The following is a 16,599-nucleotide window of genomic DNA, read 5'->3' on the forward strand; positions in this document are numbered from 1 at the left end:
TACAGTTGCTATAGTGAAACAGAGGTACTTTTGTTTGTCTCTTGCGAGCCTTAGGCTCCAATTTCATCAAATTGCCAGGTTGAAATCAATGGTGTTGCAGCTTCTGTTCAACTGAACTTAGGTTTAAACCTCACAACCAGTCTGTTACCAAGATGATATTCTCTGGAACATTGACCACTTATGCTCATATTTCACTCCCATCACTACTTAAGTCCGTCATGTACACTTCAATCTGTGGCCTGAGTCCTCTTCCATGCAACCTATCACCTTGCCAAAACCCATTCACTTCCTGTACTCCAATGTATCAATTAGATCCTTATTCTTTTTATGCCTTTTCAAAGGCTTATTCTATACTGGCTGGGGAACCTCCAAATCTACATCCTGTTTGTTTCTCATAATATGGACAACTTCTTTGCATTCCCCTCATTCCATCATTGGATACCAGTCTTTTAACCAATATGCTTTTACCCCATTAGAACCTTCTCCCCTAAGCACTTTGCCTTGCTGCCCCTCTCTACCTCACCAACATTCAAGGTTCATATTTTCCTGAAGAGGATGAAAACAGAACTGAGAGGTTATACGTACCAGGAAAGATTGAATAGGCTGGGACTCTTTTCTCTAGAAAAGGGCAGGCTGAGGAGAGGATTGACCTGATAACAGTCTTTACGATTATAAAAGGGTTTGATAGGATAGACGTAAAGAAGATTTTTCCATTTGTCTTGAGGGGGAGACCAGAACAAATATAAAAATATAAAAAATATATAAAAATAAAAAATATAAGATAATCACTGATAAATCCAATAAGGATGAAAATTCTTCACCCAAAAAGTGGTTAGAATGTGGAACTTGCTATCACAAGACGTAATTGAGAGGAATAACATAGATACATTTAAGACAAAGCTAGATTAGTACAAGAGGGATATTTTGATAGGGTTAGATGAAGTAGGGTGAGAGGTGGCTCATGTGGAACATAAACAGTGGCATAGGCCACTTGTTTCTGTGGTGTAAATGCTACATAATTTACCCCTTCCAATTTCCCTACTTTCTACTCCAACTGTGATCCTGAGGAGTTACATGTCGATATGTTTTTTCTTATACCCTGAAGCTCACCTGAGCTATCTTGAATCAACAGGTTTTGATTTCCTACAGGTCAAAGTATCTTTACCTCAATAAATTCATCTGTCGTTTCTATTTCTGCATCAACCTTCATTCAAGAAGGGGGACAATTGTGCTCGGTTGAATTGACAAAGAAAAGGGAGGAAACTATTTTGATACAATTATATGAGGCTTTTGTGAGACCACACCTGAGGTATTGTGTTAAGTTTTAGTCGCCTTACCCAAGGAAGGATATAATTGCCTTGGAGGGAATGAAATGAAGATTCACTGGATTGATTCCTGGGATGACAGGTTATCCTATGAAGAGACAGTGAGTAGATCTCATTGAAATGGTTACAATTTTTAGAGGACTTGACAGGCAAACATAGAGAGGCTGTTACCCTTGGATGGAGAGCACAGAACTAGGAATCATACGGCTGTAAAAGATGGCAGCCTGCACACACAGCTTTCACTCCGCAGAGCCGCCGCAATAAACGCGGTGGCTCACTAACATGCCTGGTGCGAACCGCACCCCCTACCCCCCGATGATGTGGAGGGGGCAGGCAAGCCGGCCATTCGGTGCCACTGTGCAGGCACCGGCACCATTTGAGTCCTAGAGTCCGAAATGACAATTGAAATTTTCACAGAGACAGTGAATTTAAAGTCAATAAAAATAATTTTAAAAATCATTCCAGGCCCTCTCCCACCCACCACCACCCGCCCCCCACAAATAGTATTACATGTTATTCCTGCCCTTCCCCTCCCTGAAATATTTAGCTTGAATATATGACCTTTCCCGCACCCCGCAAAGTTCAGACCTTTTACCTTTACCCCTTTGCATCACCCCCCAGACCAATCAAGTAAGTTAGATCCCACTCCCCACCCCGCATTGATAAACTTACCTTCTCCCCCCTCCCACAGATGTCACACCTCGTTTCCCCGAACGGGGATTTGAAGGCCCGGAAGTGCCAATTGCCGAGATGAAGATCGCAGCAGCATTTCAGGAGGTGACGGGAACTTCATTAACTAAGGTATATAAATTAATTTGAATATTTAAATGATGGGCCCGTCACCGAGCAGCGGGGGGGGGGCCGCCACGAGGCCTCGCCACCGCCAAGATCGGGACGGGCTCTGCTAGCGTCGAGGTCGGTGGTGGGCCTCATCCGGGTCAATCTTCATGCCCTCCCTGCCATGGATCCCGATGTCACGGCCCCTATAAAATCCAGTCCATAGTCTCAGGATAAGGAATCAGCCATTTTGGACTGAGATGCAGAACAATTTCTTCACTCAGAAGGTTTTTGAATTTTTGTAATTCTCTACCCAGAGAGCTGTGAATGCTCAGTCATGAAGAATATTCAAGACAGAAATCCATAGATTTTTGGATATTAAGGGAATCAAGGGATATGGGGATAAGGCAGGAAAGTGGAGTTGAGGTTGAAAATCAGCCATGATCTTCTTGAATGCTCGAGAGACAGGCTCGAATGGCTGACTGTCCTAGTTCCATCCAATTTCTTATGTTCTTATGAACTGGGAAAGTTGGTGAAGAGTGTCTGTGCCCAGTGGTGATGGGTTCTGGCCAATATTCCGAGCCCCACCTTCCTCAGGGAGACAGAGCTCAGCATTTCTCCATACCCAGGAATTTTGAGTCCTGCATATCTGAATTACCAAATAATCTTCGATAAGGTATTGCACAGAGGCTGTTAAGTATAATGGTATCCAATAGATTCACTGGGCAGATTTTATGTTGGCTGGAGAATTAGAAAATTCACATAGTCAAAGCAAAGCACAGTTATTTAAAGTAGCAGCACTGCATGGGGTTCAGTCAGTAATAGAGTCCTGCAGGGATTCATGTTGGGACTGTTGCTCTTCACCATCTTTATCAATTATTTAGATGAAGGCATCAGGGGATAATTCTTAAATTATCTAGTTACACAAAAATGTGAAGCAATTAGGTCTTTGAATGAAACAAACAGACTGCAGCCTAATATAGTTACATTGGGGAAATGGGTCGATGTAATTCAATGTGGATAAATGCATTGAGATGCCTCGGAGCTGGGATAATTCCAGACATTTATATATTATGCAATATTACCCACTTACAGCTGCAGAGCAGGAGGAGGGGCTGGTAATAGTAGCTCATGAAACATTGAAGGTTCATAACCAGTGTCACAAGGCCATAGAGCTAGGATAATTAAATACAAAACTGGAAATATGATACTTGCTATAAAAAAGTCCCTGTAATGGCAAAATCTAGTACACTGTGCTCAATTCATATGCTGAAGGTTATCAGACCCTTGGAGAAGGTTCAGAGGAGAGCCACCAGAATGATGTCAAGTCTTAGGAAACTTGGTTATCAAGGTACACTCAGTGAATTTGCTAACAGACCATAACCTTTAAGGAGAAATGGTTGGAGTCTTTAAAATGATGACAAAATGCGTAGTAGAGACACCAGTTTTTTTTTTAGAGATACAGCACTGAAACAGGCCCTTCGGCCCACCGAGTCTGTGCCGACCATCAACCACCCATTTATACTAACCCTACAGTAATCCCATATGCCCCACCACCTACCTACACTAGGGGCAATTTATAACAGCCAATTTACCTATCACCTGCAAGTCTTTGGCATGTGGGAGGAAACCGGAGCACCCAGAGGAAACCCACGCAGACACAGGGAGAACTTGCAAACTCAACACAGGCAGTACCCAGAATTGAAGCCGGGTCCCTGGAGCTGTGAGGCTGCGGTGCTAACCACTGCGCCACTGTGCCGCCCCTAAAATAAAAATAAAAAATAAAACGTTGCCTTGATTTTAATTCCCCCTTCCTGGTGGAAACTGGGCAAGGGGACAGTTAAAATAGAATGGGGGACTAAACTCTCCTTTCCTGCCTCAATCTGACCAAATGTAATTTCAATATGTAGGCAGCAAGGATACCCTCACCAAGCGAGCAGGGTCCTCTTTAAATATGGAGATTGGGGTCTGAGGACATCATTGCAGGCAGACCTGCTATTTTAATGCAAGGCCTGAGCTGGTGAGCAGTGGTGGCTTCCCCATCAGGCCAAATTTGGACTGGGTGCCAGAAGAAGCCCAGCAAGATAAGTCTTAAATATATTTTGGTTTGAATGTGGGACAAGGAACAATCAAAGTTGAAGATGTTCAACTGGAAGAGAGCTCGCTTCATTGAGTGGAAAAGGGATCTGGCTCAAATTGAATGGAAATGAAGATTGGCTGGTAAAAAGGGAAATAAGCAAAGGAAGGCTTTCAAGGAAGTGATAGGCACTGACTGGACACATTCCTATGAGGGGGAAATGAAGGGTATCCAAAACTAGAGCTCCCTGGATGACTAAAGATATAGAAATTAAAATAAAACAAAGAAAGGTGGTTTATGATAAATGTCAGGTTCATAACGCAGCAGCAGAAAACAAAAAGTGCAGAGAGAGCTGCAAAGGAAATCAGAGGAGCAGAGTGTACGAGAAAAGATCAGGAGATAACAAAAAAGGAACACAAATGGTTTTTATAAATATATAAATAGTAGAAAGATAGTCAAAGGAAATGTGGGGCTGGTTAGGGACCAAAAGTGAGATGCTCTTTTGGAGACAGAGTGCATGGCTGAAGTACTTAATGAGAATTTTGCATCTTGTCTTTAAAAAGAGGTTGCTGCCAATGTCACGGTAAAGGAGGAGGGAGTAGAAAAATTAGGTCAGATAAAAATAAAGAGCATGGTGGAAAAGGCTGCAATGCTCAAATTTGAAAAGTCACACGGTCCAGATTGGATGCATCTGAGGTTTCCGAGAGAAGTAAGAATAAAAATTGCAGAGGCTCCAGCCACAATCTTTCAATCCTCCTTGGACACGGGAGTGGTGCCAGAGGATTGCAAGTGTAACAGCCTTGATCAAAAAGGAGAGGGATAAACTTGGCAACTACAAGTCAGTCAGTCGAGCACTGTAGGTGGGAAAACTTTTACAGACAATAATTGTCACTTGTTAGTAAATAATAGCCTGTATAGATTTGTTAAAGACAGATTATGGGCTGAATTTTAATCACGTGCCACATTCCTCGGCAGTGCGCTTTCAACTCGGTGGCCTTCCGACAAGGAAGTGCCGCCGAGGAGCCCCTGTGATATTCACACGGGGGAACATTTAAATAGTAGGGGCGGAGTGACTGCCCCCGATGATGTATAGGGGCGGCTGCTGCATCCCCGTCAATGGCGTCTGGCACCACCGTGCAGGCACCGGCGACATTTTTAAAGGGCTTCAAGCCCTTCAGTTATATTGTAAAATTTAAAGGTCCCGATCTCCGGGAATTAAAAATAAAATGTTATGTCAGGTGTCAAGCACGTATCCCACCCCCCAATGGGTAAATCATACATTAATTGCCCTCTACCGCCATGATAAAATCTTGTTAGCATCACGAACTTTCCTCCCTGAAATTTGTTCCCTTTGACCCTCAACCCCTTCCCACCATTTCCACAGCCAATAATAAATGTTTTCCCCATTCCTCCAACCCTCCAGCCCTGAAAATTTTATTCCTTCCCCCCTACACCAGGTTCTCGCCTCAAAACTCTGTGCGGAGTTCCGAAGGCGTGCGGAGTTCCCAAGGCGCGCTAAGGCCGAACGGAGGCCGTAAAATCGGCTTGGGACGTCCGCCACTTGCACATAAGTTTATTAGTATCTCATTTATGTTCATTTGAATATGCAGATGAAGGGCCCACCAACAGGTAGAGGGGGGCTGCACCAAGCTCCCCCCGCCACCGGTAATATGTGGTGGGCTCTTCTCAGTGTCACGGGTCAAGATGGGCCTCTCCACGCAAAATTTTACTGGCCACCGCACTGCGACCACGGCGTCAGGGGGCTGGTAAAATTCAGCCCTATGTCTTAGAAACTTGAACTTGAGTTTTTTTGATGAAGTGACACTAAGGGTTGAGAAGGTAAGGGTTGAAAATGAGGGTTGAAGAGGCATTTGATAAAATGTCACAAAGTGGACGTGTTTGCAAAATTGAAGCCCGTGGGGCAGTGACAGTGTGGATATGAAATTGACTAAGGGACAGAAACAGAGACCAATGGTGTTCTCCTTCTTCAGACTAGAGGGAATTATAGAGGGAACCTTGGTGGTGTTGCCCAGGGTTATTAGGATTAGGATTATTGCTCTTTTTGATATATTTTTATGTCCTGGACTTGGATATTTAGGGCATAATTTCAAAGTTCGCAGATGACATGAAACCCAGAAATGTAGGGCCGGATTTTATCAGCCCCTCGACGCTTTGGATCGTGGCGGGGAGGCCTGTAAAATGCTAGCGGGAGTGGTCCTCCACGGCCCACGACGCCAAGAGGGCCCCACCTGATACTAGCAGCGACGGTGAGGCCTCGGTGCAGCCCCCCCTCCACCGCTTGGTGGCGGGGCCTTCATTAAAATATGGAAATTAGGTTACTTAAAATGCAAATGAACTTACCTGCTGCCGGCAGCCATCCCACGGAGTTCCGAGGTGAGGCACTGGTGGAGAGGGGGGAGGAATAAAATTATCAGGGCAGTGGGGCGGAGCGGGAAAATCAATGCTTATTGGCTATGGGGATGGTGGGAAGGGGTTTAGGATCAAAGAGAATAAAGTTCGGGGGAGAAAGGTCGTGAGTGAGAGCTCACTTTTTTGAGGGGGATAAGGCATAAGACTATTTATTTATGCATTGGGGGGCAGGAGAGGGGATTTGAAGTTTTAATAACATTTTATTTTAATTGAATTGAAACCATGTCACTTTAAAAATTTAAATGTCACTGAAGGGCTACAAGCCCTTTACAAATGGCGCTGGCGCCTGCTCAGTGGCACGAACGCCGTTGTCGGGGACGTGGCGGCCCCCACCCCCATGTCATCGGGGGCGGCCGCTCCACCCTCTCCATTTAAATGAGCCTTCAGACGTAATATCAGGGGGCTCTGCGGCGGCGTTTCTGTGTCGGAAGGCCGCCGGCTTCACAGCCCGTAGTAAACAGAGAGGAGGTTAGTAGCAGACTTCAAGAGGACGCAGATAGACTAGTAAAATCAGCAGACACGTGGCAGATGAAATTTAAGACAGGGAAGTGTGAACTATATTTTGGAAGAAAGAATGAGGAGAGGCAATAGAAACTGAATAGTACAATTTTAAAGGAGTTTCAAGAAGAGAAAGTCCATACAAAAGTATCTACAAAAACATTTGAAGGTGGCAGGACAGATTGATAAGGCAGTTATAAAAGCATGCAAAATACTTAGCTTATAGAGGAATAGGCCTTGATAGTAACCTCCCTCCAGCACCTTCCTCATACCCCCCAGTAGTTGAGTACAGGTTTGGGAGGGTATTTAAAGACTTACATAGGGGAATGCCACCCCAAAATGTCTCACACATGCCTGTTACCTTTTTCAATGCTCTGGATGTCATGGCGTTCATTTGTCCCACCGTGAAGAGGCGGGACACTTCATAACATACTTAAATCGACTTCCACAGTATGCTTCCCAGGGCCAGGAAACCCAATAGTGAAAGGTGAGGGGATGCTGCCGGCTTCTCATGCCTTTCTAGTACTCCTTGAGGGGCCAGGAGGACCATGAGTGTGCCCTCAGCCCCTCAACGAAGCCTTCAGCCCCCCCCTTGACGATTGTGGTCTCTCCCTCCACCATGCCTTGATCTCCAAACTTCCTCCGCTCCCAATTGTCAGGTAATGTCCCCAAGGGTCCCTTGCTGTGCGTTCTGCCACTGGTTTTCTCTCCTGGCTGTGGCCAGGCTGTCAATTTGACCAGCAGCCAAACAGAAAGTGAAAACAAAAATGATAATGGGATCCTGCTATTAGATTTGGCAGGAGCTCTCCATCCCCAATCTTGGTGGGCTCTTCGGCCACTTTTGGCCTCTCCCACACCCTGGTCAACTCCCAATAAATATTGGGGTCATGCTAAACATTTCTAAAGTTATGCTAAACATTTATAAATCACTGGTTAGGACTCAGCTGGAGTATTGTGTCCAATTCTCAGCACCTCATTTTAGCAAGGATGTCAAGGGCTTAGTGCAAAGGTGATTTACCAGGTTCCACAGATGGGGGACTTCAGTTATGTGGAGAGTCTGGGGAAAATTTAATAGAAGAGTTCAAAATTATGAAGCATTTTGATAAAGTGAGTAGGAAGAATCTGTTTTCTTTGGCAGGAAGGTCAGTAACCAGAGGATTAGATTTAAGGTAACTGGCAAAAGAAGCAGGGGGAGATGAAGGGAACATTTTTTTACATTGTGAGTTACAATATGGAATGCACTGCCTGAAAGGGTGGTGGAAGTTGATTGAATAATAACTTTCAAAAGGGAATTGTATCTATACTAGTAAAGGAAAAAAAATGCAGGGCTATGGGGAAAGAGCAAGGAAGTTGCATGAATTGGATAGCTCTTTCAAAGAGCCAGCACAGATACTTTGCATTGAAAGGCCTCCTTTAGTGCTGTATGATTTTACAGTTCTAACTAGTGGAGAGCAAGGAATAAATAGCAGAATAGGAGCAAGAAGAGGTGAAGGTAAGAAAGGCCAGAAGAGACTAGGAAGCACAGTGGGGCAAGTAGGAAACACATTTGAATTACAACATAGAAACAGGCCATTTGGCCCAACAGTCCATGTGAGCAAATAGTCCTATTCAAATTTACCTGGAGTGTTCCTATATCCCTTTAACACCTTTCCCTTCATCCATCTGTCCAATCTAACCTTTAATGTTGGTATAACTTCTACCTCAACCACTAACCCTGGAAATGAAATTCACAACTTTCTGCATGAAGACGTTTCTCCTGTTCTCATTTCTAAATCTCTTACTTTTAATCTTAATGGTCCATCTTTCCTGATCCCTCAACGAGTGGAAAAACTCTGCTTCAATCTACCCTTTCCCACCCTTTCATAATTTTAAACACTTCCACATTGCCCCTTGATCTATGATGATGTAATGAAAAAAGACTCAAAATGGCTGCAATCCAGATGTCGATGAGAACGGGATGATTAATGCTGCACCGTGGCAGACAGCCTGTAGTTTCCTCAGCATGATACCGTCTACTCCCACATCAAAATGGTGACACCAAGTTTTTTGGAGCTGCACTTTAGCAGCAGCATAATACATACACGGTATAATACTCCTTTCCTTATTGAACAATCTAGCACATGAGATCCACTAATTTATAACAGTGTTGTGCCAAGGTGCACCAAGAGAAGACACCCCACCTAAATGGATTTGTTTGCTGCGTGTCCATTACCTTTTGTAGATGGAAGGATGCCAACCAACCCAACCTGTGCCTTTCTAACAGCACCTCAAATATTAATGTTGTTAGTTCTAAGTTGAGATTTTTTCAGTGTAAAAGTTTTAGAGCATGTTAAGAATCTCCTTCCTCACATAATGTGAATGCCTAACAAAGCCTCCATTGTGAGGTTAGTGAGGCTTATCTCCCTACAGGCAGCAGTTACAACTGGGCCAAGCCAAGATCCGGCTTGAGGTCATTAAGTGATTGGTAAGTAAGCTACTTGACTGCCAAAATATGGTAGCCTTTGCTGCAAAAATCTGAATCACAGGGCTTAGGTCAGGAAGGACAAAGTGACTTTACCTTTGTCAAATGTGACTTTGACAAAAAAAAATATTCTCCTTCTAATCTCGGTGTGCTACTGTTAAAGATCTGATATAGCACTGACGGACACTGAATTATGTTACTGTTACAAGTTATTTTTATTCATTCATATTTATGAGAGAAATTATCAACCTTTGAGAACTGCTAATAACCATGATTAGCTGTTGAGAGTCTGGACTGATGTCCTTGTGCTTTTTACTTATTTAAAAAAATTATGATTGAAATTGACACACGACAATATTCTCCTTTGAAGATGGATTACTTACGTGATTGTGTCAATCATATCTAATCCCATTTCAACACAGCAATGAGCGTGGTCTGTTTTCGGCTGAGTAAGACCTGACACACAATAATAGCAATCCCCAAGTATTTTAATCCTTCGACAGTGGTTCTCCTGCCACAGAGAAAGAGAAAAAGGACATGTAACACATTTTATATTTAAGAAAGTAAACCCTAACCCTCATAGATTCTTTTGTGAATGTGCTTCAAAAAGTATTTTCAGAATTCACACATGAAAGCATATTAGGTAAAAATCAAATTGATTGAATGAAAACGAACTATAATTAAAATTATGAAAACTTTAGAGGTTTTTTGCGTCTGAGTAAGCTGCCATAAGTAATATTGTTTTAATTTGAATAGTTATTTGTTTTAAAATAATGTCTGACTGACATGCATAATCGTCATAACTGCCATTTGGAAATCAAAGTCAGGAATTTTCACCTTGGTGGAATCAGGGCAGATTTTCTGTGGCCAGCTTTTAGCAACATTTAGGCTGGCTCCCCAGTTTTTGTCCTGGGAAGGGCCAGAGAATTGCTGCTGCAGGCCTTTGGCTCATGCTGCAGTGTAGGGTAGTTGGCAGCCATAGGGCTGCCTGGAAATGGCAAAGAAAAATGTATATAGTTACGCCAATGTGCTTTGTTGAATGATAATTTTCTTTAATCCACTGATTGGAGATCTGAATTTATTATTTTTTCTAAAAAAGGCATTTACAAAAAGATGACTTTGCTAGCAATTTAGGATGATCACCTAATTTGCAACACCGGATCCTACATGCAAGGATTGTGAGGAGTGAGACGAAATGTCTGCTAATTCCCCAGCAAGAACCAAGACCAAGGAAGTATAAGGGAACTGCTTGTTCTCTTTCTTTTAGCAAGAAGAAGAAGAAATGCTGCTAACTGCTATGTTTGAATCACTGAATGACTGTCATGTGACAAGCCCCTCCCCATCTGTGGTTTTTAAGCTGGTGTTTTCTCTGCAGCAAAGGAGAAGTTTTTGGACTCTGACATGTGCAGACACTAAGTAGTGTCTCTCTCTCTCCCTCCCTCTCTCTCTCTCTCTCTGTCCATTCCAGCTTGAAAGCTTTCAAATCCTGCCTGTTGACTTTGCATACTCTGGCTACAATCAGAAATACTGTTGGTGGAAATCATCTGCATTGCTGTCACGAAAAGACCTCTTCAAACTAAAAGCCTCAGGACCACTGAATTCAGCTAGAAACCAGCTGAATCACCAAATGCCACAGACTGTATACCCCTTTTTACTATGGACTCTAACTCAGCCAATCTACCTTTCCCCACTCTGTAACCTATTTGTGTGTGTGCAAACCTCCAGTGTGTGTGTGTGAGTGAAAGTCGGCACATTATTTATTATTTTTATTAGTTCAGCTTAGGTACAATAAAGTTAACCTCTTTCTTTGTTAACTCAAAAATTGACCAATTGGTTCGTGTTACGATCATAGCAAGTAAATAATCAAACACCTACTGAATTGGCCAGTACACCACTTTCAGAAAAAATTAAACCTGTTATGGTCAAACAAGGAGAGGGAAAAGAGGGAAGTCCTTCGACCCCTCCTCACTTGACTGTGACACTATATATTTAAAATACTGTCTTAGCCAGTGAAATATGTTGTGTAGGGGGAAACAGCACTTCAATTTTTAAATCCATTCTATACTCCAACACCCAAGCAACCGTGAATGTCATGCATGTGCAGTCATGCTCCAAACTCCCATGGTTGCTAAGGTGCAAATGAAGAGAAATTTATCAGATTATACATGCCTGCTCATTGAGTGCATTGTTGTTACTCTTGACATCACTTCCGCTGAAAAGTCTCACAAATTGTTTTGAAAATAAAAAATGGCTACAGCTGCCAGACCGACATTGTGGAGGAGGAATGTGGTGCGGGTGAAGCAGCCCCTGAAGAATCTCCTGATCCAATCCTCTACAGTTACAGCAGAGGGACAGCATAATTGCATATGAAAATCTAGGCCCAGAACACCAGACAGATAGGAGTATCCCAGGGTACATTTCATAATGTATCCCATTAAATCCTTGGGCGCAACCCAGAAATGCAACCAATCTTGCACCTATTTTGCCAATGTCAATTTAGGTCCAAATATCATCCCAATCGCATTAAAATACACGTGAACTTAAAATGGGCAGAAATCAACGGAAACAATTAAAGCCCAAAGAAAGCCCTGAATTCACACCATGGGCCGGATTTTGCAATGGCAGCGGAGGTGGGACCAGAGGCAGCCAAGTAGAAAAATCATTGTTGGAGAATGGCATGCTGGTTTGTCATCATCTTCCAGCCTCCGGCCCATTTTCAATTGGCCAGGTCAAAGACACAACGGCTACCTGTCGGCAAGCAGCTGGTAGCCAATTGAAGCAAATAGGCCCCTCTCCTGTGACGACTGGATTTTTCCAGTCAACAGGAGCGCCACCCCCCCAGAGCAGCTGAAACATGGAAAGTAAAAGGAGGTGGCCCCCCGTTGACAGACCAGGGAGCCAGCACTCCAGAATAATTTAAAACCCTCCCACCCCGCTGCCAGTGCAGAAAGATGATCACACTTGTGACTGCAGGCCGCCCAGTAGGAAGTTTTCCCTCCACAATATCGGTCAGGGCAGCACTGACCATTTTTATTTTCAAAACATTTAAAAGTGCTGAGAGGGCACCTCCATCATGAGGTGCCCTCTCCCTTACCTGCATTGGCAGGCTGCCACCATCTCAGTGCTGGTCAGCCTCCTAGTCACCCTCCAGCATTGGGAGCCCGCCCGCAGTCCTTAATTGGACAGAAAGTGCGCCCTCTGGCCATTAATTGGCCATTCCTTGGAAAATTGTTTCCAACATGGTGCGGGGTAGGGATTCGCATTTGATCCCGGCGTCCCGACCCCAAAACAAAAATCCTGCCCCATGTATTTCTTATGAAAAATTAATTGGCAAATAATTTAACCCATTGTAGGTTCTTAAACATGCATCGCAGATTGTTTCAGAACCTGCGATTGGGGGAACATTTCCATTTTTAATGTGACTTAAACATATTCCATAAAAATGCATTAAAAACCACAGAACAAGTCTCAGTGAGGATAATCTTTTTAAAAATGCTGAAAAAGCACCAGTAAAATGACTGTACCTGCTGTAACTGAACATCTTGCCACAGTGTTCAGAGCATGTGCAATTGGAGGAGGATACTCACATTTGAGATTTGGGGGTATTACCAATTCTCTGGGCAGAAATTTGTACCAATGAAAGGTTTGAGGGACGGAAGTGAAATATCGAGGAGACCTGAGCTCTTTGTAGTTAGATAGGTGACTCACCTACGACCAAAATTTCACAATCTCTTGAGTTATGCAATTAGTTTCTGCTGAGAAAATGTGTGTCTCTGCAGGCAAACATGGAGGAAACTCCCAGCCCTTGTGTTCTAGTGCACTTCCTGCCCAACTTCCAACTGTGATCATTTTTGGTCCTCATTTTATATCAGCATTTAATACTGAAACACTGAACAACTGGAAATTAAGTTCTGTATGTAAAGAGCAGCCTGTAAGGATGTAATTGTAGTCTCTGGCTAATATGTGACAATGTGTAGTGAGGTTCTGGAGTCTCCCTTTGAACTCTGTCTCCAACATGTTCTGTAACGCTTACGGGTAACTAATTTACTTTCTAAACATTTTAATTTGAATTGCCTGGGCACATGCTCTCCCTATGGATTCCCTGGTTGCTTATTTTGTTGTCATCCTGCCCTCCTTCCATCTTCCCAGTCCTGATCCTGACCATCTCAGCACCTCCAAAAGTTTTCTTCAGTCACTCCTTCTGCCTGGCCTCACAGACTGGGGCCTTTGTTTCTCATCTGATTGAGCCACTGTATGTATTTTCTTCAATCAAATTAGTAAGTCTTCTTGCATTTCAGGCAGTGTTTTGCTACAATTAGACCTCATGGCTTTAAATAAATGTACAAACAATGGAAGATTTAATCTGCATTAGTGTAATTGAATAGTAATTCTGTTTATTCAGAGAATACAACTGTATACAGAGACAGTCTGTAATTTCCTAAATTCTTTTTTGATAAGCAATCGGGTAAAATAATTTGAACTCGAAATAGAAAATAAATAATTCATTGATTTCTCTTTTTAAAAAGATTTTGCTACCCAAAGTACATATGGGAGATCTTTCGCCATCATGATTATTTTCGATTTTCAGGTTGAACACTACGGCAACAATCGCAATCACTGAAATATTTAATGAGGCTTGAAAATTCTTATTCTCAATCAAAGTTTATTTCATCACATAACTAAAGCCAGCATCTCTTTGCATGTCTGCTTTGAGTCACTGTTTTTATTCTATTTCAGTCTATTAGCAGAATTTTGAATTAATTCTGTATCATAGATTAGGGATTAGTTCTGTATCTGTATTGGGGATTCTTGCCAGTCAATGAGTATCCTCAATAATGCTAGATACAAGTGCCCTCTCTTGGAGATACAAATTAGTATTCAGGTAAAAAATAATTCTGCAATACACAGGTACAGTCCCGTGATGGGCACATGCATTTGCTTATGGGATGTTAAAGGGCTACTTTTACTGTTCACTAGTCACTGGATGGGCACCCCATCTACCATCTTAAATATTCACTCCCTCCACCACTGGAGCAACGTGTTTGCAGTGTGTACCATCTACAAGATGCACTGCTGCAACTCACAAAGGTTTCTTTAAAAACATCTCCCAAACCCCCAACCTCTGTCGCCTAGAAAGACAAGGGCAGTAAAGAGCATGGGAAAACCATTATCACCTGCAAGTTCCCCTTCAAGTCACACACCATCCTGACTTGGAAATATATCTCCGTTCCTTCATCGTTACTGGGTCAAAATTCCAGAACTCCCTACCTAACAGCGCTGTTACAGTGGCTTCATCACACAGACTGCAGTGGTTCAACAAGGTGGCTCACCACCACCTTTTAAGGGCAAGTTGGGTGCCGATAAATGCTGGCCTTGCAAATAATGCCCAAATCCCATGAATGACTGAAAAAACTATATGTGTAATTTTAATGATGATATCACTTGGTGGAAGATATGCTGTAATCTTCTGATAATTATCATCATGAATAGAAGTTTCTCTTCCCTCACTTAAACCCATTCACAACTGTGTAATTGTTTTATATCTCTATGAGATAGGAGGGTGTCAACTAAAGTGTAATGTTCTGATAGTTATAACAATATTTCTGGCCTCATTCTCATGGATGATCACCTAAGTTTACCTTTCCCCACATCACATCCTGCCTTCCAAAATTGCTGCCCTGCCTTATCCATCATTTAAATGCATATAGTATTCTTTGGCAACAATATTTATTGGAAGAAAGGGAGGGTACAGGTGAAGCCAAAATGGCTGAAGAACTTGACAAGGTTGGGACATAGAGGTCCCACTGAACTTAATGAACACTCTGGACAACAGGCAAGAGGGACACCATCAGCAGGAGGCCACAGCCGAAGACCCTTGGGGACAATTGTGGGGGGAAAGGGGGGAGATCGGCAATCGAGGCTTAGTGTGTCAGGATGGGAGGCTCAGCAATCGACTGAGGGAGGCCAATACTGTCCTTGAGGGGCCCGAGGAGGAGTGGGTGGAGGAGGCAGTTGGGGGGACCTGGAAGCTCCCACTTCCCTTTCACTGCCGAATATCTCGACCCCTGGGAAAGCCATGCAGCATCGGTAAATTTCAAATAGGGTTTACAATTGCATTGTGGGAGCCATTTTATTTATATTAATTTAGTGTCCCACTTCCTGCTGGTGTGACACTTGGATGCCCTCATAGCTGCTGCCGTAAAAAAAAGGTGGCAGACACCTGTGTGGTTGTTTGGAATCATTTTCCACAAGTTTTACTTTTTAACATCCTTGGTCCTTTTTAAACATTAATATCAAGGCCTATATACTTGGTGCAATTCAGTGCAGTTTTTTTCTCTGAGCTGTTTATATAATCTCAAACAACACACACACTAAGGGCAGTATTTTATGTAGGCGATGGGGGTCACGGCCACCAGCTGAAGAGCCAACAAGAGCCCCATGTGTCACTTTTCAGGAAGGCCCACTGCATTACACGCCAATCAGGCACTTAACTGGGCAGCAGCGGGCCCTCCCCAGTATTAAGGACCCCAGCGACGGAAGTACTGCTTACTGAGAACAACCAGCCAATCACAGCCAGCTGCTTTTTTACTGAGCAGCACCGCCCCAGAGGATTGTCGAGGGGCCCAGGCCACAGGTAAGTCATGGTGGGAGGGGTTTCACAGGGTGGGAGTCATGGGGGAGGGCGTGTAAGGGGTTGGCAGCAGGACCGGGGGTGGGGGGGGGGAGGTGCTCGCTGAGATTGAGCGAGCACCCCCCCCCTTCCCAATGCTAGGTCCGTCGATCAAGCACAAAGGGCCTCAAGGGACACCCCATTGCCTTTGAACGAGGGACACCCCATCAGGGAGCCAGCAAGCAACCCACCGGTGACGGTGGGATGTGGCCCTTAATTGGACACTAATTGTCCATTTCAGGGCCTCAATTGGCAGCAGGGTGGGAAGGCCATCCATGGGCCTTCCTGCCACAGACTTAATTGAAGTAGAGATAAGAGAGTGGTGGAGTCCCAACCTGCCACCATGCCACCTGATTAAATG

General features: G+C 43.7%; 1 protein-coding gene across 1 annotated transcript in view; it reads right to left on the reverse strand.

Moving 5' to 3' along the window:
• LOC137380783 (adenylate cyclase type 1-like) overlaps positions 1-16,599 on the reverse strand; it is a 430,168-nt gene that overhangs the window by 255,600 nt on the left and 157,969 nt on the right. Inside the window, exon 5 of the mRNA XM_068053137.1 lies at positions 9,952-10,079. Within this exon, the coding sequence (XP_067909238.1) occupies positions 9,952-10,079 (128 nt within the window). The remainder of the gene's footprint in view (positions 1-9,951; positions 10,080-16,599) is intronic.

This window comes from Heterodontus francisci, chromosome 2 (assembly GCF_036365525.1).
Source record: "Heterodontus francisci isolate sHetFra1 chromosome 2, sHetFra1.hap1, whole genome shotgun sequence".
NCBI lineage: Eukaryota > Metazoa > Chordata > Chondrichthyes > Heterodontiformes > Heterodontidae > Heterodontus > Heterodontus francisci.